At 37.1% G+C, this 24,774-nt stretch overlaps 1 protein-coding gene across 14 annotated transcripts in view; it reads left to right on the forward strand.

Annotated features, from left to right (window-relative positions):
• Nucleotides 1–24,774, forward strand: part of EVI5 (ecotropic viral integration site 5) — a 271,149-nt gene that overhangs the window by 151,534 nt on the left and 94,841 nt on the right. For 13 of the 14 annotated variants that reach the window (XM_045367267.3, XM_045367270.3, XM_074001609.1 and 10 more), the window contains 3 exons: nucleotides 12,043–12,177; nucleotides 16,371–16,511; nucleotides 17,952–18,110. In XM_045367267.3, the coding sequence (XP_045223202.1) occupies nucleotides 12,043–12,177; nucleotides 16,371–16,511; nucleotides 17,952–18,110 (435 nt within the window). The remainder of the gene's footprint in view (nucleotides 1–12,042; nucleotides 12,178–16,370; nucleotides 16,512–17,951; nucleotides 18,111–24,774) is intronic. The other variant, XM_065518675.2, reaches the window with a different exon arrangement.

The following is a 24,774-nucleotide window of genomic DNA, read 5'->3' on the forward strand; positions in this document are numbered from 1 at the left end:
AGTTCAGCATAAATAAGGAGGAATTTGAGTTAAAAGCTACTGAATGCTGAAATGACTGCCGTTTGAAGTTATTGGGACCTTCATACTAAGAAGTACTTAGTGGAAGACTAGACAGGATTTCTTCTCATCTTCCCTCCCTTTTCTGTAATTCTAGAGAGAACATCAAAGAATTATGTAGGCTTTTTAAGAACCAAAGATTTGATATGAGGAATATAAACTCATCTTACCTGGATTAAACACATGAGTAAATGTTAATAAAATAAAAACTACCTGTTTATCAGTGAAGTTGTGAATTCTTCTATATAATGTATTTTAGAAAATGTTTGTTCAGCAGCATTTAGGAATTACCCACACCTGATATACCTGGTGGGTTTGTTTTTCTTTTTTTTTCTTTTTAAAAAATTTATTGATTTTTTTATTATACTTTAAGTTCTAGGGTACATGTGTACAACGTGCAAGTTTGTTACGTATGTATACATGTGCCATGTTAGTGTGCTGCACCCATTAGCTCATCATTTACATTAGGCATTTCTCCTAATGCCATCCCTCCCCCGTCCCCCTACCCCACGACAGGCCCCAGTGTGTGATGTTCCCCTTCCTGTGTCCAAGTGTTCTCATTGTTCAATTCCCACCTATGAGCGAGAACATGCAGTGTTTGGTTTTCTGTTCTTGCGATAGTTTGCTGAGAATGATGGTTTCCAGCTGCATCCATGTCCCTACAAAGGACATGAACTCATCCCTTTTTATGGCTGCATAGTATTCCATGGTGTCTATGTGCCACATTTTCTTAATCCAGTCTATCACTGATGGACATTTGGGTTGGTTCCAAGTCTTTGCTATTGTGAATAGTGCTGCAGTAAACATAAATGTGCATGTGTCTTTATAGCAGCATGATTTATAATCCTTTGGGTATATACCCAGTAATGGGATGGCTGGGTCAAATGGTATTTCTAGTTCTAGATCCTTGAGGAATCACCACACTGTCTTCCACAATGGTTGAACTAGTTTACAGTCCCACCAACAGTGTAAAAGCGTTCCTATTTCTCTACATCCTCTCCAGCAGCTGTTGTTTCCTGACTTTTTAATGATCACCATTCTAACTGGTGTGAGATGCTATCTCATTGCAGTTTTGATTTGCATTTCTCTGATGGCGAGTGATGATGAGCATTTTTTCATGTGTCTGTTGGCTGCATAAATGTCTTCTTTTGGGAAGTGTCTGTTCATATCCTTTGCCCACTTTTTTTTTTTTTTTTTTTGAGACAGAGTCTTGCTCTGTCGCCCAGGCTGGAGTGCAGTGGCTGGATCTCAGCTCATTGCAAGCTCTGCCTCCCGGGTTCATGCCATTCTCCTGCCTCAGCCTCCCGAGTAGCTGGGACTACAGGCGCCTGCCACCTCGCCAGGCTAGTTTTTTTGTATTTTTTAGTAGAGACGGGGTTTCACCGTGTTAGCCAGGATGGTCTCGATCTCCTGACCTCGTTATCCGCCCGTCTCGGCCTCCCAAAGCGCTGAGATTACAGGCTGGAGCCACCGCACCCGGCCATTTGCCCACTTTTTGATGGGGTTGTTTTTTTCTTGTAAATTTATTTGAGTTCTTCGTAGGTTCTGGATATTAGCCCTTTGTCAGATGAGTAGATTGCAAAAATTTTCTCCCATTCTGTAGGTTGCCTGTTCACTCTGATGGTAGTTTCTTTTGCTGTGCAGAAGCTCTTTAATTTAATTAGATCCCATTTGTCAATTTTGGCTTTTGTTGCCATTGCTGTTGGTGTTTTAGACATGAAGTTCTTGCCCATGCCTATGTCCTGAATGGTATTGCCTAGGTTTTCTTCTAGAATTTTTATGGTTTTAGGTCTAACATTTAAGTCTCTAATCCATCTTGAATTAATCTTCATATAAGATGTAAGGAAGGGATCCAGTTTCAGCTTTCTACATATGGCTAGCCAGTTTTCCCAGGGAATCCTTTCCCCATTTCTTGTTTCTCTCAGATTTGTCAAAGATCAGATGGTTATAGATGTATGGTTTTATTTCTGAAGGCCCTGTTCTGTTCCATTGGTCTATATCTCTGTTTTGGTACCAGTACCATGCTGTTTTGGTTACTGTAGCCTTGTAGTATAGTTTGAAGTCAGGTAGTGTGATGCCTCCAGCTTTGTTCTTTTTGCTTAGAATTGTCTTGGCAATGCAGGCTCTTTTTTGGTTCCATATGAACTTTAAAGTAGTTTTTACCAATTCTGTGAAGAAAGTCATTGGTAGTTTAATGAGGATGGCATTGAATCTATAAATTAACTTGGGCAGTATGGCCATTTTTATGATATTGATTCTTCCTATCCATGAGCATGGAATGTTCTTCCATTTGTTTGTGTCCTCTTTTATTTCATTGAGCAGTGGTTTGTGGTTCTCCTTGAAGAGGTCCTTCACATCCTTTGTAGGTTGGATTCCTAGGTATTTTATTCTTTTTGAAGCAATTGTGAATGGGAATTCACTCATGATTTGGCTCTCTGTTTGTCTGTTATTGGTGTATAAGAATGCTTGTGATTTTTGTACATTGATATCCTGAGACTTTGCTGAAGTTATCAACTTAAAGAGATTTTGGGCTGAGACGATAGGGTTTTCTAAATATACAATCATGTCATCTGCAAACAGGGACAATTTGACTTCCTCTTTTCCTGATTGGATACCCTTTATTTCTTTCTCCTGCCTGATTGCCCTGGCCAGAACTTCCAACACTATGTTGAATAGGAGTAATGAGAGAGGGCATCCCTGTCTTGTACCAGTTTTCAAAGGGAATGCGTCCCGTTTTTGCCCATTCTGTATGATATTGTCTGTGGGTTTGTCATAAATAGTTCTTATTATTTTGAGATACGTTCCATCAATACTGAATTTGAAGGGCTGTTGAATTTTGTCAAAGGCCTTTTCTGCATCTTTTGAGATAATCGTGGTTTTTTCCATTGGTTCTGTTTATGTGATGGATTATGTTTATTGATTTGCATATGTTGGACCAGCCTTGCATCCCAGGGGTGAAGCCCATTTGATCATGGTGGATAAACTTTTTGATATGCTGCTGGATTCGGTTTGCCAGTATTTTATTGAGGATTTTTGCATCGATGTTCATCAGGGATATTGGTCTAAAATTCTCTTTTTTTGTTGTATCTCTGCCAGGCTTTGGTATCAGGATGATGTTGCCCTCATAAAATGAGTTTGGGAGGATTCCCTCTTTTTCTGTTGATTGGAATAGTTTCAGAAGAAATGGTACCAGCTCCTCCGTGTACCTCTGGTAGAATTCAGCTGTGAATCCATCTGGTCCTGGACTTTTTGTGGTTGGTAGGCTATTAATTATTGCCTCAATTTCAGAGCCTGTTATTTGCCTATTCAGGGATTCAACTACTTCCTGGTTTAGTCTTGGGAGAGTGTATGTGTCCAGGAATTTATCCATTTCTTCTAGATTTTCTAGTTTATTTGCATGGAGGTGTTTATAGTATTCTCTATAAACGTAGTTTATAGAGAATGGTAGTTTGTATTTCTGTGGGGTCGGTGGTGATATTCCCTTTATCATTTTTTATTGCATCTGTTTGATTCTTCTCTCTTTTCTCCTTTATTAGTCTTGCTAGTTGTCTACCAATTTTGTTGATCTTTTCCAAAAACCAGCTCCTGGATTCATTGATTTTTTTGAAGGGTTTTTTGTGTCTTCTTCAGTTCTGCTCTGATCTTAGTTATTTCCTGCCTTCTGCTAGCTTTTGAATGTGTTTGCTCTTGCTTCTCTAGTTCTTTTAATTGTGATGTTAGGGTGTTGATTTTAGATCTTTCCTGGTTTCTCTTGTGGGGCATTTAGTGCTATAAATTTGCATCTACACACTGCTTTAAATGTGTCCCAGAAAACTTTAAGCCAACAAAGATCAAAAGAGACAAAGAATACCATTACATAATGGTAAAGGGATCAATTCAATAAGAAGAGCTAACTATCCTAAATATATATGTACCCAATACAGGAGCACCCAGATTCATAAAGCAAGTCCGGAGAGACCTACAAAGAGACTTAGATTCCCACACAATAATAATGGGAGACTTTAACACCCCACTGTCAACAGTAGACAGATTAACGAGACAGAAAGTTAACAAGGATATCCAGGAATTGAACTCAGCTCTGCACCAAGCGGACCTAATAGACATCTACAGAATTCTCCACCCAAAATCAACATAATATACATTCTTCTCAGCACCACATCACACATATTCCAAAATTGACCACATAGTTGGAAGTAAAGCACTCCTCAGAAAATGTAAAAGAACAGAAATTATAACAAACTGTCTCTCAGACCACAGTGCAGTCAAACTAGAACTCAGGATTAAGAAACTTACTCAAAACCGCTCAACTACATGGAAACTGAACAACCTGCTCCTGAATGACTACTGGGTACATAACGAAAGGAAGGCTGAAATAAAGATGTTCTTTGAAACCAGTGAGAACAAAGATACAATGTACAAGAATGTCTGGGTTTGTTTTTCTTTAGGAAAATGGAAGTTAGTTGTTATAGGTCTCTCTAAAAATCCGAGATAGATAGATGACTTTACACATGTAATTTGGTAAATTCTTCAACTTTTGGTCACTATATCTATAAATGTGGACAGAGATTTTTTTCCAGAACTAATTTTGACCTCAGTCTAAAGATAAAATGTTTTATATTAGTATGTGATTGTATTTTCCTTTTAGATAATAAATGAGGGGTTACTTTAGTGGAAATTGTTTTCTTAACATTTTCTTACATCATTAACAACAACAACAAAAAACTTACATTTACACCAATAACCAGGGGTAAATGTCTTTTTAAAGGATGTATGTAATTTCTGGATGTTGAGCACAAATCATATAAAAATTATGTATTTTTCAAAAAAAAATTTTTTTTTAAATGGAGTCTCGCTCTGTTGCCCAGGCTGGAGTGCAGTGGCGCAATCTCAGCTCACTGCAACTTCCACGTTTTGGGTTCAAGCAAATCTCCTGCGAACCTTCACCTTTTGGGTTCAAACGAATCTCATCCTCCTGAGTAGCTGGGACTACACGCATGGGCCACCACGCCCGGCTAATTTTTGTATTTTTAGTAGAGACGGGGTTTCACCGTGTTAGCCAGGATGGCCTTGATCTCCTGACCTCATGATCCACCCGCCTCAGCCTCCTAAAGTGCTGGGATTACAGGTGTGAGCCACCGTGCCTGGCCTATTTTTCAACAATTTTAGTGTAGCAGATATTTAAATAGTACAACCATACTGCTTTGGTTTTTTAAAATCCTGTTTATAGCATGTGGTAGGGAGGATTACAAACATCTTTTTGGGATCATATGCTGAGGGAAAGGAAGATGTAACTTTTTATTTTTTTCTGCTGTGATTTTGTGATGTAGAAACCTATTCCAGAATACTTGCCTTGCATAACTTTTTTTCAGATGCTTTTGGATATGGTGGTCCAAATGTGCCATCTTCCCACATTGTTACAAATTTTGTTTTTGGAGCAAATTGAAACATTGTATCATTATTTTGTTTTGGGAAAATGGTTCAAGATTGCTAGGTAGGCATTTCAATTAAAAATAGATTAACCATCAGTTTTATAGATTTTTTTTTTTTTGCAGCATTCAACTTCCACTTCACATGTTTAATGTAAATTATATAATACAGGGATTTTGTTGTTAAACCAAGGGTTAACTGATTCATTCAGCAGATAATATTTTGCTCACCTACCTATGAAAAGCACTGTTTGGTTCTGTTAACCAGGCAGTTACTGATTTACAATGGTAAATCAGTCAGACTGTCTCTGGCATTTGCTTATATAGTATATATAGAGATAAACATTTAAAAAATTAATCACACAATTTTTTTTTAAATGTTACTTTTAAGTTCTGGGATACATGTGCAGAATGTGCAAGTTTGTTACATAGGTATACCTGTGGCATGGTGGTTTGCTGCACATACTGACTCATCCTCTGAGTTCCCTCTTCTTCCCCCTCAACCCCCAATAGGCCCTGGTGTGTGTCGTTCTCTTCCCTGTGTCCATGTGTTCTCATTGCTCAACTGCCACTTATGAGTGAGAACATGTGGTGTTTGGTTTTCTGTTCCTGTGTCAGTTTGCTGAGAATGATGGCTTCCATGTCCCTGCAAGAGACATGATCTCATTCCTTTTTATGGCTCCATAGTATTCCATGGTGTTTATGTACCACATTTTCTTAATCCAGTCTATCATTGATGGACATTTGGGTTGATTCCAAGTCTTTTCTATTGTAAACAGTGCTGCAGTAAACATATGTATGCATGTGTCTTTTTTTTTTTTTTTTTTTTTTTTTTTTTGAGACAGAGTCTCGCTCTGTCACACAGGCTGGAGTGCAGTGGTGCGATCTCAGCTCACTGCAAGCTCTGCCTCCTGGGTTCACACCGTTCTCCTGCCTCAGCTTCCCCAGCAGCTGGGACTACAGGTGCCCGCCACCATGCCCAGCTAATTTTTTTGTATTTTTAGTAGAGACAGGGTTTCACTGTGTTAGCCACAATGGTCTCTATCTCCTGACCTCGTGATCCACCCACCTCGGCCTCCCAAAGTGCTGGCAACACAGGCGTGAGCCACTGCGCCCGGCCATATGTGTCTTTATAGTAGAATGATTTATATTCTTTTGGGTATATACCTGGTAGTGGGATTGCTAGGTCAAATGGTATTTCTGGTTCTAGAACTTTGAGGAATCGCCCTACTGTCTTCCATGATGGTTGAACTAATTTACATTACCATGAACACTGTAAAAGCATTCCTATCTGTCCACAGCCTCACCAGCATCTGTTGTTTCTCAACTTTTTAATAATTGCCATTCTGATTGGCATGAGATGGTATCTCATTGTGGGTTTGATTTGCATTTCTCTAATGATCAGTGATGTTGAGCTTTTTTTCCTATGTTTTTTGGCCATGTAAATGTCATCTTTTGAGAAGTGTCTCTTCATATCCTTTGCCCACTTTTTGATGGGGTTGTTTTTTTCTTGTAAAGTTGTTTAGGTTCCTTGTAGATTCTGTGTTGCTGGAAGTCAGGGACCCTGAATGGAGGGACTGGCTGAAGCCATGACAGAACATAAATTGTGAAGATTTCATGGACATTTATTAGTTCCCCAAATTATTATTTTTATAATTTCTTACACCTGTCTTTACTGCTGTCTCTGAACATAAATTGTAAAGATTTCATGGACACTTATCACTTCCCCAGTCAATACCCTTGTGATTTCCTATGCCTGTCTTTACTTTAATCTCTTAATCCTGTCATCTTCATAAGCTGAGGATGAATGTTGCCTCAGGACCCTGTGATGATTGCGTTAACTGCACGAATTGTTTAACCAATATGAAATCTGTGCACCTTGAAAAAAGAATAGGATAACAGTAATGTTCAGGGAACTAGAGAGATAACCATTAGGTCTGTCTGCCTGAGAGCCAGGTGGAACAGAGGCATAGTTCTCTTCTTTCAACAGCAAATAGGAGAAATATCGCTGAATTCTTTTTCTCAGGAAGGAACATCACTGAGAAAGAGAATGAGTTCCCAAGGGGAGGTCTCAAAAATGGCTGCTTTGGGGACGTCTGTCTTTTACGGTGGTAGATAAGGGATGAAATAAGTGCCCATCTCCCGTAGCACTCCTAGACTTATTAGGATGAGGAAATTCCCACCTAATAAATTTTGGTCAGACCAGTTGTCTGCTCTCAAACCCTGTCTCCTGATAAGATGTTATCAGTGACAGTGTGTGCCCGAAACTTCATTAGCATTTTTAATTTTGCGCTGGTCCTGTGATCTCACCCTGCCTCCATTTGCCTTGTGATATTTTATTACCTTGTGAAGCATGTGATCTCTGTGAACCACAACCTATTCGTATGCTCCCTCCCCTTTTAAAAATCACTAATAAAAATTTGCTGGTTTTGTGGCTTGGGGGGCATCATGGAACCTGCCGACATGTGATGTCTTCCCCGGACACCCGGCTTTAAAATTTCTCTCTTTTGTACTCTTTCCCTGTATTTCTGAGACCGGCTGACACTTAGGGAAATAGAAAAGAACCTATATGAAATAACATTGAATTATCGGGGGCTGGTTTCCCCCAATAATTCTGAATATTAGACCTTTGTCACATGGGTAGATTGCAAAAAATTTTCTCCCATTCTGTAGGTTGCCTGTTCACTCTGATGGTAGTTTCTTTTGCTGTGCAGAAACTCTTTAATTAGATCTCATTTGTCAATTTTGGCTTTTGTTGCAATTGCTTTTGGTGTTTTCATCATGAAGTCTTTCTCCATGCCTATGTCCTGAGTAATACCTTGCCTAGGTTTTATTCTAGGGTTTTTATGGTTTGGGGTTTTACATTTAAGTCTTTAATCCATCTTGAGTAAATTTTTATATAAGGTGTGAGGAAGGGATCCAGTTTCAGTTTGCTGCCAGTTTTCTGAGCACCATTTATTGAATAGGAGTTCCTTTCCCCATTGCTTTTGTCAGGTTTGTCGAAGATCAGATGATTGTAGAAGCGTGGTGTTATTTCTGAGGTCTCTGTTTTGTTCCATTGGTCTGTATGTCTGTTTTGGTACCCGTACCATGCTGTTTTGGTTACCGTAGCCATGTATTATAGTTTAAAGTCAGGTAGCATGAGGCCTCCAGCCTTGTTCTTTTTGCTTGGTTATACAGGCTCTTCTTTGGTTCCATATGAAATTTAAAGTAGTTTTTGTCTAATTCTGTGAAGAATGTCAGTGGTAGTTTGATGGAAATAGCATTGAATCTATGAATTACTTTGGGCAGCTTACACAATTTTTTTTTTAGAGTTGTGATAAGTGTTACAAAAGAGACAAGAACAGGGTTCCATGAAATGTTTGGGTTCCTGAAAAGAACATATAAATGTCATATCTTGAAGTTAGTTAGAAGCTTAATGTATACTTAAATTCAAGCAATACTTGATATATTTGTGTGGACAACCCTTTTTCTAATTTCAGTTTTTTCCACTTAATAATATGAGAAACTTCCCCCAATACAAATATTTACTTTTTACTGTATTACTCCTATATCCTTAAAATATTGAAGATTTTTTTTAAGCTCAAGAAACAAGCAAAAAGATTACTGAGAACTTTCTAACTTACCTTTACCTTTATAATTTTTGCAACACCAGAAAAGCACATAGGATTGAAAAGCAGACTCTGCTTACTAAAAAGAATTTCTGTCAGTTTCATTGGACTGGGATTGCTGGTATCACAGAAACATTATGAGATTCATTTACATAAATTAACTTGATATAAGTATAGGGAAGTCATCTGTCATTTGTACGCTTTTAAATAAAAGCCCCCCTTGCTGAGACTGCCTGCCATCATAATTGTGGCAGTTGTCATTTGGTAAAACAAATTGCGTATTTGTCCAAGTTACTCACTTGAATATGAAATGCACTCTTCTAGGAATTTCTTAATACAAGAACATGTGAGATCTATATGCTTAGATTTTTTTAGAAGTTTGGATTTTTAAAATATTATATCATTGATTTTTAGAACAGTATACATTAAAACAATATATTAAACTCTTCAACACCTATATGGCTTAAAGGTGAGGAACATGGGCTCTGTAATACAAACTCTCAATTAATAGCACTATCAACTGCTGTTTGACCTTGGTGCACCCTATTAGTTTCCTTATTAGTAAAGTAGTAATTGTGGTGAGGGTTAAAGGAGAATATAAAGTGCTTAACTTGTATCTGGCACATAGTAAGTGGTGAGTAGATGTTAGCTGCTGTCATAATTGTCATTTCTGTCAAACATTAAAACATGTTTATAAAACTGTTTTTCCCCCTGTGGAAAATAGAATAAATTGAAACTACAGTGGTTAGCTTCAGGCAATTTATAGTTCACAGCAGCATCTTTTCCTTAGATGCTGTGTAATTTGCAATGTGTTAGTTGACTATCATCATGAAGACCTGATAATTAAGAGAATTATATTCTGTAAACTGTGTCAGTGGCAAAACTATTACCTAATACATTTAGAATTATTTTAATCCAGAAGACTAAAATAATATGTTTTAGTGTATAAAAAGCATAAGATACATATTATCCAGAATGACTTGTTATCAGAGCATTTCAGCTCTCTGTAAATTTTATTAATAAAGATTTGTTCCCAACATTACTATAGCCTTTTGTACTTGATTGGATTAGTTGGTATATTCCAATCAAGAGTTCCGTTCTCATATGAGCCTTTGAGTTTGATGTTTTCTTGGGGATCTCCTAATATAAAGTCTTGGCAAACAAACCTGTACTACAGTTGCCAGGGCTTTAAGTTGAGGGCAAAAAAATTCTACCAGTACCCATGAAATAACTATGATCTGATTAAATAAATTATGGCACTTCTAGTTGGGATGTGGTCATTCCAAAAGAATGCCTTTTTCCTAATTAATAGAAGGTAAGTATTTGCTAAGATGATGTATCTGTTGCAGATTCTCTTTTCGTATTGAAATATTGTTTCAATAGTATCAAAATTACTAGAAGAAATAATGTATAATGCATTGAATTAAAGTCCTCATTTGCACATCTTTTTGGGTAACTGGGGCAGGAGAGTACCATGTATTAAGCATCTGGTTATTTTTAATAGTTATAATTTGACATCTATTTTGTTCCTAACATATTAAAGAGTAAAAATAACTGGGCTTTATTCATGCTAGTTCAGTAGAAGATTGTTTTTTATGACTTTATTTTGTAATTTTGAGTTGCCACATTTTCTTTACTACATGAATTAAATGTGAAGTAATAGACAATTTATTTTAGCAAGTATTTTATAATGATGAATTGCATGTTGCTTCTGTACAGAAGCTTTTGTATGGGCACTGGCTTAAAAATGGTGACTTAAGTGTTTGCATCAATATTCATGTTTTATAGAGTAGGAAAGCAAATGGGAACATGGCGTGCTTCCGGGGTTAATTTCTTCGTGCAGCATCTGTGTCTTCTCTGCTTCCAGCAGTTATTTCTATGTATATCTTTTTTTTTTTTCTTTTCTTTTCTTCTTGAGACAAGAGTCTTGCTCTGTTGCCTGGGCTGGAGTACAGTGGCATGATCTCGGCTCACTGCAACCTCCACCTCCTGGGCTCAAGCCATTCTCCTGCCTCACCCTCCCTAGTAGCAGAGATTACAGATGTGTGCCACCATGCCCAGCTAATTTTTGTAGTTTTAGTAGAGTCAGGGTTTCACCTTGTTGGCTAGGCTGATCTTGAAGTTCTGGCCTCAAGTGATCCACCCACCTCGGCCTCCCAAAGTGCTGGGAAACCATGCATATCTTCTGAAGAAGATTTCTAAGCACAAATACAATTTTGTTATTTTGGAATTTAGATGGTTCACATTATTGTGGGTACCCTGTTTTTTTTCATTAGATTAAAATATATTTTTGAGTAATGTTTACATGTCTTCTGTAGTACATAATAGTACTATCAAATAGCAATATATAATGTGTCACAGATGTAATTTAAAATTTTCTAATAGCCACATTAAAAGGAGTTTAAAAAAGGTAAAATTAATATTTTTATTTACCTCAGTATATTCAAAATATTATTTTAACATGTAATTGATATAAAAATCATTGAGATTTTTAAATTTCATATTAAGTCTTCAAAATCCAGTTTGTATTTTATACTTAAAACTTGTTTTAATCTTGATTAGCCACATTTCAAATGTTCAGTAGCCACATGTGGCTAATTGCTATCCTATTTATTGTGTGGTGTAGGTCTGTAAAGTCAGAACGAATTCTTTGTGTCTGGATGGATGGACAGATAAAAGGAGATGTTTATCTTGTATGAATCAGATTTGATCAGTGCAATAACTAGTTACCAAAGCCCAATAATGTGGTCGTCTTTATAGATATCAAAGTTGGGCTTTTTTACTCATTGGAAAAGTTAATTGGAGGAGATACATTGGTAATATTGGGTAGATGGAACTTCTCCTATTTAGTTGCCCTTAATATAACTGTATTAGGTAGTTGCATTGTTTTTACTGTATATACATGTTTATACTTCCATGAAATTTCAATGTATGTCTGTAACCTTTAGCATAAATGCAGTTCCAACTACAACGAAGATTTTGTACTACAGCTAGAAAAGGAATTGGTCCAAGCCCGACTGAGTGAAGCTGAGTCTCAGTGTGCACTAAAAGAGATGCAGGATAAAGTCTTGGATATAGAGAAGGTAAGAAACCTACACAAATGCAGTCACTTCCAAATTAGAGGGGATATGTAATATTTGTTAAGTACTTACTGAGCAATTTAATTGACTTGGTGTTTTTATACATTAGAAGCCTTACATGTTAGTTACTAAGAGGAAAAGGAAAAAAAGATTTTTAAAATTGCCAGTTATTCCTTGTTGCCTTCATACTAATCAAAGCCCCATATTTAAGGATAAAAATGGAGATTAGAGCCCTTTTGGAGGAAAACGACCAGAATAATTTTCATAAAAAGAGTATTTAAATGTTGCAGAAGAGAAACTCGGGTGAAAGAAATTAACTGCTGTCGTCAAATATTGCAATATTTTCATGTGGAAGAGATAGAATAGGACTAATACATAGACATTTCAGGGAAAATTTGATCTGAGTGTAGTTGTTAGAACTGTCCAATCTAGAACAAGTTACCTCAGGATATGTAGGAAGTTCCTTTTAGCCTGAGTGTACTCACAGAAGCTAACTTACTTCTTTTCAAGGATATTGAAGAACATCAAAGATCAGATAAGTAATGGGAATAGAAGAACTTCAGGTTTCTTATAACTTTCAGATTTAAAAGTTCTAGATTACAAACTCTGAATCTCTTGTTTTCTCATCTGTAAATTTATTGGTGGCCTGTGCTCTGTGTCATTAGTTCCTTTTTACTCTTAAGTAATAGCTAGCTACTGAATCCAAAAACCTGATAGATAATGGACATAACAGTCTCAGGTATTTTTAACTATTTTCTTAATGAAATAGGACAAGTGTAACGAGAAACAGTAATGGAATAATTTTGCTGGAAAGCTCCTTGCTATTTTTATATTTCTGGAAAATGTATTCTTTCTATTTGTTGAGAAAAAAAAGCCAGCAAGAGTGCTGAAAGAAATGGCTAACAGAATATTTGGTCTCTAACTTAGGTATATTCTGGGTTACATGATTTAGAGAAGAATCTGTGTCTTGCAGTTAGAAAGATTTTGAATATTTGATAGAAGTGTATTTGGATTCCATTCAAAACTGGATTTCATAAGTGGCTGTGGTGTTTTTCATTTTTCACATTATAAAGTAGAAAGGAATTTGAAAGGTAGCATGCTTCCTATGGTAATTTCTTCATGCAGCATTCTCTTTTTTTCTGCTTCCAGCAATCTTTTAAATGCATATGCAGTAAATTTTTGGTTTTCAACTGAGAAAATATTTAAAGTCCATCATAAGAATGTGTAATTGGTGAGAATAACTTCATTTCATCATCCCTGTGAGCAGAAATTTGCATGTGTACCATGAAATATTTAGAGAGAGAAAATTTCATAGAATCAGGCCTTGAAATCTCAATGTTACCTCAGTTTACCTGTTTACCTAGGGAGCTTTCCCTAGGACCTAATTTTGGATCTCTTGGTAACTCTCCGGAGAAGTTTGATACTGGGCTACCCTGTGTCCTTTTTATCTTTTAATATGGTGGGAAATTGATCTAAATTTTGTATCCGTGTGCTGGGATAATTGGCTAGCCACATGTAGGAGCATGAAACTGTATCCTCTTCTCTCACATTATACAAAAATCAACTTAAAAGATGGATTAAGGACTTAAACCTAAAACCGGAAACTATAAAAGTTCTAGAAGATAACATTGGAAAAACCCTTCTAGACATTTGCTTAGGCAAGGATTTCATGACCAAGAACCCAAAAGCAAATGCAATTAAAACAAAGATAAATAGTTGGGACCTAATTAAACTAAAGAGCTTTTGCACGGAAAAAGGAACAGTCAGCAGAGTGAACAGACTACCCACAGAGTGGCAGAAAATCTTCACAATCTATATGTCTGACAAAGGACTAAGATCCAGAATCTACAACGAACTCAAATCAGTAAGAAGAAAATACTCTCATCAAAAAGTGGGCTAAGGACATGAATAGACAATTCTCAAAAGAAGATATACAAATGGCCAACAAACATACGAAAATATACTAAACATCGGCTGGGTGCGGTGGCTCACGCCTGTAATCCCAGCCCTTTGGGAGGCCAAAGTGAGTGGATCACAAGGTCAGGAGTTCAAGACCAGCCTTGATAATGATAAAGACTTGGGCAAGATAATGAAACCTTGTGTCTACTAAAAATACAAACAATTCACCAGTTGTGGTGGCAGGCGCCTGTAATCCCAGCTACTCGGAAGGCTGAGGCAGAGAATTGCTTGAACCTAGGAGGCAGAAGTTGCAGTGAGCCAAGATCGTGCCACTGCACTCGAGCCTGGGCTACAGAGGAAGACTCCGTCTCAAAAAAAAAAAAAAAAAAAAAGAAAAGAAAAGAAAAAGTACTAAACGTCACTAATGATCAGGGAAATGCAAATCAAAACCACAATGTAATACCACCTTACTTCCACAAGATTAGCCATAATCAAAAAAAAAAAAAAAAAAAAAAAAAAAAAAAAACAGTAGATGTTGGCATGGATGCAATGAACAGGGACCGCTTCTGCACTGCTAGTGGGAATGTAAACTAGTACAGCCACTATGGAAAACAGTGTGGAGATTCCTTAAAGAACTAAAAGTAGAAGTACCATCTGACCCAGCAATCCCACTACTGGGTATCTATCTACCCAGAGGGAAAAAAGGTCATTATTTGAAAAAGATACTTGCACACACATGTTTATAGCAGCACAGATCACAATTGCAAAATCGTGGAACCAATGCAAATGCCCATTGGTCAACAAGTGGATAAAGAAACTGTGATTGATATATATATACACATATATGAGATGGAATACTACTCAGCCATAAAAAGGAATGAATTAACAGCATTTGCACTGTCCTGGATGAAATTGGAGACTATTATTCTAAGTGAAGTAACTCAAGAATGGAAAACCAAACATCGTATGTTCTCACTGATATGTGGGAGCTAAGCTATGAGGACTCAAAGGCATAAGAATAATTCAGTGGACTTTGGGGACTTGAGGGGAAGAGTGGGAGGGGAGTGAGGGATAAAAGACTACAAATAAGGTGCAGTGTATACTGCTTGGGTGATGGGTGGACCAAAATCTCACAAGTCACTACTAAAAAACTTATGTAACCAGATACTGCCTGAACCCTGATAACTTATGGAAAAATATAAATAAATAAATAAGTCTTGTATCCATGAATCAAGTTGTTTAATTTCAGTCATTTCATTTGAATCAATTGTTAAATTGTTTAATTTGTATTAATTTCTTGACTGTTGATGTAAATAGTGACTAATACACAGAGAGTTGATGCCTCTCTCAGAAATAACATACTGAGGAAATACAACAAAAACAGATTTTGGACTACTGTTTTCTATACATATTTAAAAAGTAAATGATGTTCATGCTTTATCTGGAGTCCTGATCAGAGGTTAGTAAGTTTATTGCCATACTGAAAAAATTTTTAATCCTGTTGCTCCGTAACTTTGATTAGTATTTTATTAACAAATCAGAGTTAGATTTCTGTGTTCTCAAAATTAAGTACAGTTCCCCTCATACATTGCTAGTGGAAATGAAAATCTGTACAGCTGCTTTGGAAAAGTTTGGCAGTTTCCTAAAGTTAAACATAGAAAAATTACCATCTGAGCCAACAGTTCTACTCCTAAGTATATCTTAAGAACATTGAAAACCTAAGTCTACACACAAACTTTTGCACCAATGTTCATAGCAACATTATAATAGTCAAAAAGTAGAAACAACCCAAATTTGTATTAACTGATGAATAAATAGATTAAATGTGGTATATCTATACAGTGGAATATCATTTGGCATAAAAAAAAGATTGAACCTTGAAAACGTTGTTCTAAGTGAAGTAAGGTTGTCACAAAAAGCTATAAATACATATGATTTCACTTACAAGAAGTGTCCAGGTAGGCAAATTCATGGAAACAAAAAGTAGATTGGTGGTTGCCAGGGGCTGGGGAAATGGGGAATGTAAAATGACTGGTGATGAGTATAGGTTTTCTTTTTTGCATGATCAAAATATTCTGAAATTAGAACATGGTGATGTTTAAACAACCCTGTAAATACTCTGAAAACCACTAGCTCTTGTGTATTTTAAAAGGGTGAGTTTCATAGTTTGTGAATCATATTTCAGTACAGCTGCATAAAATTAACTACATTTAAGTGTGTAACAAAATAGCTGTTATGTGTGCTGTATTCTATTCCTTAATTTTAAAAGTCCCAAATTAAATTTTCTTCTTCTTTAGAGGAATAACTCCCTTCCTGATGAGAATAATATCGCAAGGCTTCAGGAAGAACTCATTGCTGTGAAACTGAGAGAAGCAGAAGCCATTATGGGTTTGAAAGAACTTAGACAGCAAGTCAAGGATTTAGAGGAACACTGGCAGGTATTTTAATATATTTTTTGTGCTTTTTAAAAAGAGAATAAAACCCAAATTTCCAATATGTAAGAGTTTGAAGTACCTGATGACCTACAGTAGGAGATGAGTTTAAAGTGAGAGAGACCCTGTTTAATGTCAAAATTGAGAGTATTTATAAACTGAAAGTGCTCTTAGGCTGTTTCTCTCTCTTTAATTCTTATAATAAAATAAAAGATACAGTAGATATCGGATCATATTTTTGTAATTGTACCGTTGTGCCTTGTATAACTTTTTCTGAAAAACTGTAAAAGTATTCTATATTGTACATATTTTATCTTACGTTGATATTAAGTCCATTGTTGGTTAGTGTGAAACACCAGAAGAGTGACAACATTATAAATTTAGTGTATAAATTAGTAACTTAGTTACCTCACCAAATAAATGACATTTATCTGGTATATGACCACAAATTTATTCATGTATGAGGGAAATGTTGACAAGGAACAAAATACATATTCTATATAAGGACCAAAATTAGGCCTTGACATTGTCATGCCGTTTTTTTAAAACGTGTTTTTACAAAGTATCAGATTGCAATAAACTTGAAATTTTAAAACAAAAAAGACAAAATTTGTACTTTGTCACAGATATTTTGAGAAACACTGCCTTTAACTTCTAACATTCCTTCCTTAAGGATGGCCCCATTTTTTTTTTCTAATTTATTGGGATTTCATTGAAGATAATATGAAAAATCTCTCATTAAAAAAATTACAGTGAAAATTGTATTCTTTTCAAGAATTCATCTGCAGTATATAGAGAAAAAATTTGAACTATATTTGAGTTTGTGTCCCAGATCTGCACTGGCTGTGTGATACTCCTGAAGTTATTTAATCACAGTGTTATTTTCTTACCTGTGAAAAACCAAAAATGTTACCACATACATTGCCAAATGTTCCCTGGAGGGACAAAATTGCCCCAGTTGGGAACCAATAATGGCAATAATGTGAATGATGCTTTCTAAAATTGTTTAATGTGGTGATCCTGGGCAGTGAATTCTAAAAGTGCCCTTCTTTCTTCTCGGGTCTCTTTTCTCCAATAAATTCTATCTTTTTTTTTTTTTTAAAGTACAGACGAGGTTTCATCATGTTGGCCGGGCTGGTCTCGAACCCCTGACCTCAGGTGATCTGCCTGCCTTGGCCTCCCAAAGTGCTGGGATTACAGGTGTGAGCCACCGTGCCTGGCCAATAAATTCTATCTTAAATATGCTTAAGATCTGCAAAGGTCTTTTTATGAAACCCTTTTATTCAGATGATAATAGTGCCTGATTAATAGGATTTTCTAGGGATTAAATAAAATAATGTGTGGAAAGTGTTTTATATAGCACAGGCCTGAAATAAGTGCTCAGTAATATTAGCTCTGATTTTGATACTGAGAGTACTTGCTGCAATATAATTTTTTATGCTTTAGCGCCACTTAGCTCGTACTACTGGGAGATGGAAAGACCCACCGAAGAAAAATGCTATGAATGAGTTACAAGATGAACTGATGACCATTCGACTTAGAGAAGCTGAAACACAGGCAGAAATAAGAGAAATAAAACAAAAGATGATGGAAATGGAAACACAGGTATGATGGGAAAGCCCAGTATCTTTAAAAAGTATCATTAGCTGATCAAGGGTTTGTGCACAGATTGTATCATCTAGAATAGAGATAAAAGGTGAAGATATGAAACTGTATAGACTGCAGTTTTCTAGCCCAAATGAAGATGGCAAAAAATTTTTATATTGGATTTCAGAGGTTTAATCCTTCTTTGACCCATTCAACAAAGTTCAAGCCAGTCAAATTTTATTTGACTTTATTGGGTAAAACTCATAGCATTGCCCTGCTGCATGACTTGAGAAGGAACACTATGTAGAGCAAAATTTTTCAAACTCAACACTTTTAACATTTTTGGCTAGAAGATACTTTGTTTTACGGAGGTGGTCCGTGCGTTGTAGATGTTTAGCAGCATCCCTGGCCTCTACCCACTAGTTGCCAGTAACGTCTCTCCTATCCCAGGTTGTGACGACCAAAAATGTTTCCACATACATTGCCAGATGTCCCCTGGGGGGCAAAATTGCCCCAGTTGGGAACCACTGATGTATACTATAATGCGAATGATGCTTCCTAAAGTTGTTTAATGTGGTGACCCTGGGCAGTAAATTCTAAAATTGCCCTTCTTTCTTCTCAGGTCTCTCTTCTCTCCAGTAAATTCTATCTTAAATATATTTAAGATCTGCCAAGGTCTTTTTATGAAGCCCATTTGCATGGTAAAGGCACATTTGGTTTTCATGTGGTACATTTGTTTGGACCATATTCTTACACTCTGTGAATGTTTTTAAAGTATTTAGTCAGTAGGGGGCATAGTTAACTCATACATCATTCTGTATTCCAGTGTGCAAAATGATCATAATCTCAAACATGATAACATGAATATGTAATTTCTTCAAAATAAATATATCTTGTTTTACATTGTTCAAAGTTATTTTCTTATATTTTTCTTGTATTATTCTATATAAAATACTTTCCATGCATTATTTTATTCAGTATAATTAAAATAGGAAGAGGTACACTTGAGATTATGAATAGTAGAAATCTTAAGTTTTACAATGGGAAGTTTTATTTTTGTAATCAGATTTTATTTTAGTATAGATACTAAAGATGAAAACACAGCTTTTAAGCCATTGTTGAGGATTTATTTCACAGTGGGTAGAGGTGAATAAATCAAATCCAACAGACATGGTTTTGAGAACTTGTGAAACACAAAGCACTGCCTCAGCCATTAAAGGACTTACACTTGGGAAATCAGGTATGCACAGACAGTATTTAATATAACTCAGAAATTTGGTAAGTAGTGAGTTAGACAGGAATTATATGGAGACTAAGAGGGGAAAATTAATTTCAACTAGGTGGTTTGGAGAAAGGTTTCCTAAGGAATTTGTGTTGTGCCTAATACTGTCGCTGACTAATAAGTGTGATTTTGGATGGATTTTGCTGGAAGCAGGATGGTATGAAGCACTGGTTCCTAAATGCCAGCCAGTATTTGGACTGGTGATGATCCATGAAATTTTCACATTGATAAATGAAAAAAAAAAAACAAAAAAAAATCGTATGGTGTAATGGTGGTGGTGTATAGTAATCTAAAGAGTATTATATCAAACACTCATGTATCCACCATTTAGATTAAGAAATTTGTCCATGTTTATACATGTAACTCCAGTTCTGTCATTTTAAGGACTTTTAGAAAAGTCTGTCAGTGACTATACCTCAATTTATTGATCCACTCTCCTTTTTGCTCTTGCGAACAGTGCTACTCTGAACATTCTTGCTTAGGTTTCCTTGTGTATATCTTCAAGAGTTTCTTAAGTACAAAGATTCTTATCATTTTTTGTTTGTCTCTGCCATCAACACTGTTGGCAGTCTGGAACCTGTAGACCCCTTCTTAAAATAATATTTTTTAATGCATAAATCCCAGCCACTTTTATTGAGGTATAGTTATCAAAATACTAAAAACATATTTGTGATGGAGATCACATACACAGAGATACAACACATTCCCATTGCTCCATTCAGGTTTTTAATATTTTAGATTTAGTTTTTTTTGTTGTTTTTTGTTTTTTGTTTTTAAGATGGAGTCTTGCTCTGTCTCCCAGGCTGGAGTGTAGTGGCCAGATCTCGGCTCACTGCAACCTCTGCCTCCTGGGTTCAGGCTATTCTCCTGCCTCAGCCTCCTGAGTAATTGGGATTACAGGCGGCCACCACCGTGCCCGGCTAATTTTTGTATTTTTAGTAGAGATGGGGTTTCACCATGCTGGCCAGGCTAGTCTCGAACTCCTGACCTTGTGATCCGCCCACCTCCGCCTCCCAAAGTGCTGGGATTACAGGTGTGAGCTGCCGCGCCCTGCCTAGATTTAGATTTCTTAAGATAAATTGTACTATATTTTTTCCCATCTTAATTTGTTTGTATGTGTTTTTATCTCTGATAAACAGCATATAGATGGTTACTTTTAAAAATACAGTCTGATAAATGATTGTTCAACTCTCAATAGGCTAAAAACTACTGAATATATGTATACTTGAGGGAGGTCAGTTTTATAATATGTGAACTGTATCTCAATAAAGCTATAAAAACTGGCTGGGTGCAGTAGCTCAAGCATGTAATCCCAACATTTTGGGAGGCCAAGGCAGGTGGATCACCTGAGGTCAGGAGTTTGAAACCAGCCTGGCCAACATGGTGAAACCCCATCTCTACTAAAAATACAAAAAAATTAGCTGGGCGTGGTGGCACATGCCTGTAGTCCCAGCTATTCGGGAGGCTGAGGCAGGAGAATCGGTTGAACCCAGTAGGTGGAGGTTGCAGCAGTGAGCCAGGATCACGCCACTGTACTCCTGTCTGGGTGACAGAGCAAGACTCCACCTCAAAGAAAAACAAAAAAAACTAAAAACTAAAAACCATTTAGTCTCATAGTTTCTTTTACCATCATGTTTGGTCTCAGTTTTGTGATTTTATTTGGATGGATATCTGTCACCTTGCTAGCTATTTTGTTTATTCTGTCTGTTCTTTGTTTCTTTATTTTTTTTCTACCTTCTCTTGGATTTATTAGATATTTATTGTGATTCCATTTTTATCTTCACATTTGACTTATTTATTTATACATCTTTCAAGAGTTTTTTTAGTGGTTGTTCTGGGTTTTACAATAAATAGAGTGTACCTTCAAATAATAAATTATAAATAATAAATGAATAAATATTACACTTCATGTGTAATCTAAGGCTCTTTCAACAGTGTATTTTCAAATCTTTCTACCTCTTTTGTGAAATTGTCATACATTTTACATATTGTCCAAACATATATACTACTAATTTTGCATTAAAGTTATCTTTCATAGAAATTGAAAAACTTTTAATGAAATGTGTTTTTCCTTCAAGATATTCTGTTTCAGCACTCTGTGCAGATCCATGTTTCTGTCTGGTATCTTATTTTTTCTGCTGTAAGAACTTCTTTTATCATTTTCTTTAGTGCTGGTTTTTGTTTGAGAAAATGTTTATTTCTTCAATTTTAAAAGATATATTTGCAAGATATTGAATTCTGCCTTGACAGTTTTTTTCTTATAAAACTTTAAATCACTCTACTATCTTCTTGTCAGAAACCATGCCAGCCAGCACTGTGTTGTAATTCTTATTTTTGTTCCTCAACATGTAACGTATTTTTTCCTCTGGTTGCTTTCAAGCTTTTCTCTTTATAGCAGGTTGAATATGATATACCTAGATCTGTTTTTTTTTTCTCTGAGTTTCTTTGATTTATAGATTTGTGTATGCCATAAATTTTGGAAAATTCTTGGTTGTTATTTCTTTTTTTGTTGTTTTAAGATGAAGTTTCACTCTTGTTGCCCAGGCTAGAGTGCAATGGCGTGATCTCGGCTCACTACAACCTCTGCCCCCTGGGTTCAAGCCATTCTCCTGCCTCAGCCTCCCAAGTAACTGGGATTACAGGCATGTGACACCAAGCATGGCTAATTTTGTATTTTTAGTACAGACGGGGTTTCTCCCTGTTGGTCAGACTGGTCTCAAACTCCTGACCTTAGGTGATCCGCTGGTCTCGGCCTCCCAAAGTTCTGGGATTACAGGCGTGAGCCACCATGCCCGGCCCTTGGTTGTTATTTCTTCAAGTATTTCTTCTCACGCTCTCTTCTTCAGGGGTTTCAATTATACATATGTTAGATTGTTCAAGGTTGTCTGACAACTCTCTGTTGCTCTGTTCTTTTTGTCCCTATTATTTTTCTCTTTCTGTTTTCAGTTTCCATTGACTAAAACATTTTTGCTGACAAGTTATTAAGTTCACTCATTCTTTCCATTGCTTTGTGGAGTTGTTTGATGAGCCACTGAAGGCATTCTTTACATCTGTTACCATTTTTCATTTCTAGCTTTTCTTTAAAAAAAAAATTTTTTTTTCAAAGAGGAAGGGTCTCACTGTGTTGCCCAGGCTGGTCTCGAACTCCTGAGCCCAGTGATCCTCCCACCTCAGCCTCCCCAAAGTGCTAGGATTACAGCCACGAACCACTGTGCCTAGCCCATCTCTAGCTTTTCTTTTTGACTCACAGTTTTCATTTTTCTGCTGATATTACCTGTCTAATCTTATATGATTTTCACCTTTACCTTAGAGCCTTTAGTATAGTAATCACAGTTATTTTAAATTCTCTGTCAGCTATTGTATTAGTCAGGGTTCTCTAAAGGGACAGAACTAATAGGATATATATATATAAAGGGGAGTTTATTTAAAGTATTAACTTACACGATCACAAGGTCCCACAATAGGCTGTCTATAAGCTGAAGAGCAAGGAGAGCCAGTCCAAGTCCCAAAACCGAAGAGCTTGAAGTCCAGTGTTCGAGGACAGGAAGCATCCAGCATGGGGGAAATATATAGGCTGGGCCAGGCTCTCCTTTTCACATTTTTCTGCCTGCTTTATATCCGCTGGCAGCTGATTAGATTGTGCCCATCAGATAAGGGTGGATCTACCTTCCCCAGCCCACTGACTCAAATGTTAATCTCTTTTGGCAACACCCTCACAGACACACCGAGGATCGATACTTTGTATTGATCTTGGATATTAACTCAATATTAACCATCACAAGTCCGTCTTTTGTCAACTTGAACCTATGCACATCTCCTGAGATCATACATAATCTTCAAATAAAGACAATAATGGGTAATAATTACACCTAACGTAATACAGCTATCCTTTGTACAACCGGAAATGCACCAATCCCCGACTCAAAAACTATTACATAAAGTTAACAATACTTAAATGCTGATATGAAGTCAATAAATCTTGTGTCACATGATAAAATATATTTTCTTAGTACAAATTACATACACAAACATGATTTTAACAAAAGGAGGAAATACTCATGACTATTACAGTCCTTGTTTCTGCAGCTGGTCACGTAGTGGTATCTGGTATTGATGACTGCCTTCTATTACCCATTCTGTATTCCCTTTGCTTTCAGCAAGCAGCTCAGCGGGTTGTGTTTTTTTTCCTGGTGGAGTGACCCAAACCTTCATTCCTAAGGGGTCTGGGCCATTTGTATTCCTGCCTGGTTTGGGATGTTGTAGTTTCCCATTGACCTGAATCACAGGGCATGGTAATACTAAGATGCCCTGATGGATCTCCTGTATTCCATGCATACTCTTCCTTACCTCTATTGTGCAGTAGTAGGCTGATTTCGTCTTGATTGTCTGGGTCAGTCATCCCAGCCAACACTGTAACTCCTTTCTTAACCTGTTGACTTAAAGGTAGCAGGAGCCCAAAATGTCCAGGTGGCAATCTTAACTTCCAGTTTAATGGAGTTGTTGTTGTGTCTTCTGGTGGTAGCATTCCTCACTCTGGAACTAAGACCTGTAGGCCAGCAGAATTAATGTTGAGGGAATAGGAAGCAAAAATTTTGCTAGTGGATCACTAGGGGTGATGGTGAGTGGTGCCACTTCTACTTCCACCCCTTGATTCCTGGACCCGTGAATCCTGGCTATGGGAGAAACAGTACCATATATTGGATGCTGATTCAGAGCATACACGGCCTTCTGGAGACCTTTGGCCCAGCCCTGCAAAGTGTTGTCACCTAATTGACATTGTAATTGTGACTTCAAAAGGCCATTCCACCATTCTATCCATCCAGCTGCTTCAGGATGATGGGGAACATGGTAAGATCAGTGAATTCCATAAACGTGAGCCCACTGCCACACTTCTTCGGCCATAAAGTGAGTGCCTTGGTCAGAGGCAATGCTGTGTGGAATACCATGACAGTGGTTAAGGCATTCCGTGAGTCAACAGATGGTAGTCTCGGCAGAAGCATTACGTGCAGGATAGGTAAACCCATATCCAGAGTAAGTGTCTGTTCCAGTGAGGACAAACCTCTGGCCTTTCCATGATGGAAGAGGTCCAATATAATCAACCTGCCACCGGGTAGCTAGCTGATCACCCTAAGGAATGGTGCCATATCAAGGGCTCAGTGTTGGTCTCTGATGCTGGCAAGTTGGGCACTCAGCAGTGGCTGTAGCCAGGTCAGCCTTGGTGAGTGGAAGTCCATGTTGCTGAGAGCATGTGTAACCTCCATCCGTGCCACCATGGCCACTTTGTTCATGGGCTTATTGGGCGACAGTGGGTGGCTGGGAAAAGAAACTGAGGGGTGTCCTCAGAAGGGGTCATCCTATCCACTCAATTGTTAAACTCCTCCTCTGCTGAGGTCACCCATT

The sequence above is a fragment of the Macaca fascicularis genome, chromosome 1 (assembly GCF_037993035.2).
Source record: "Macaca fascicularis isolate 582-1 chromosome 1, T2T-MFA8v1.1".
NCBI classification, from domain to species: domain Eukaryota; kingdom Metazoa; phylum Chordata; class Mammalia; order Primates; family Cercopithecidae; genus Macaca; species Macaca fascicularis.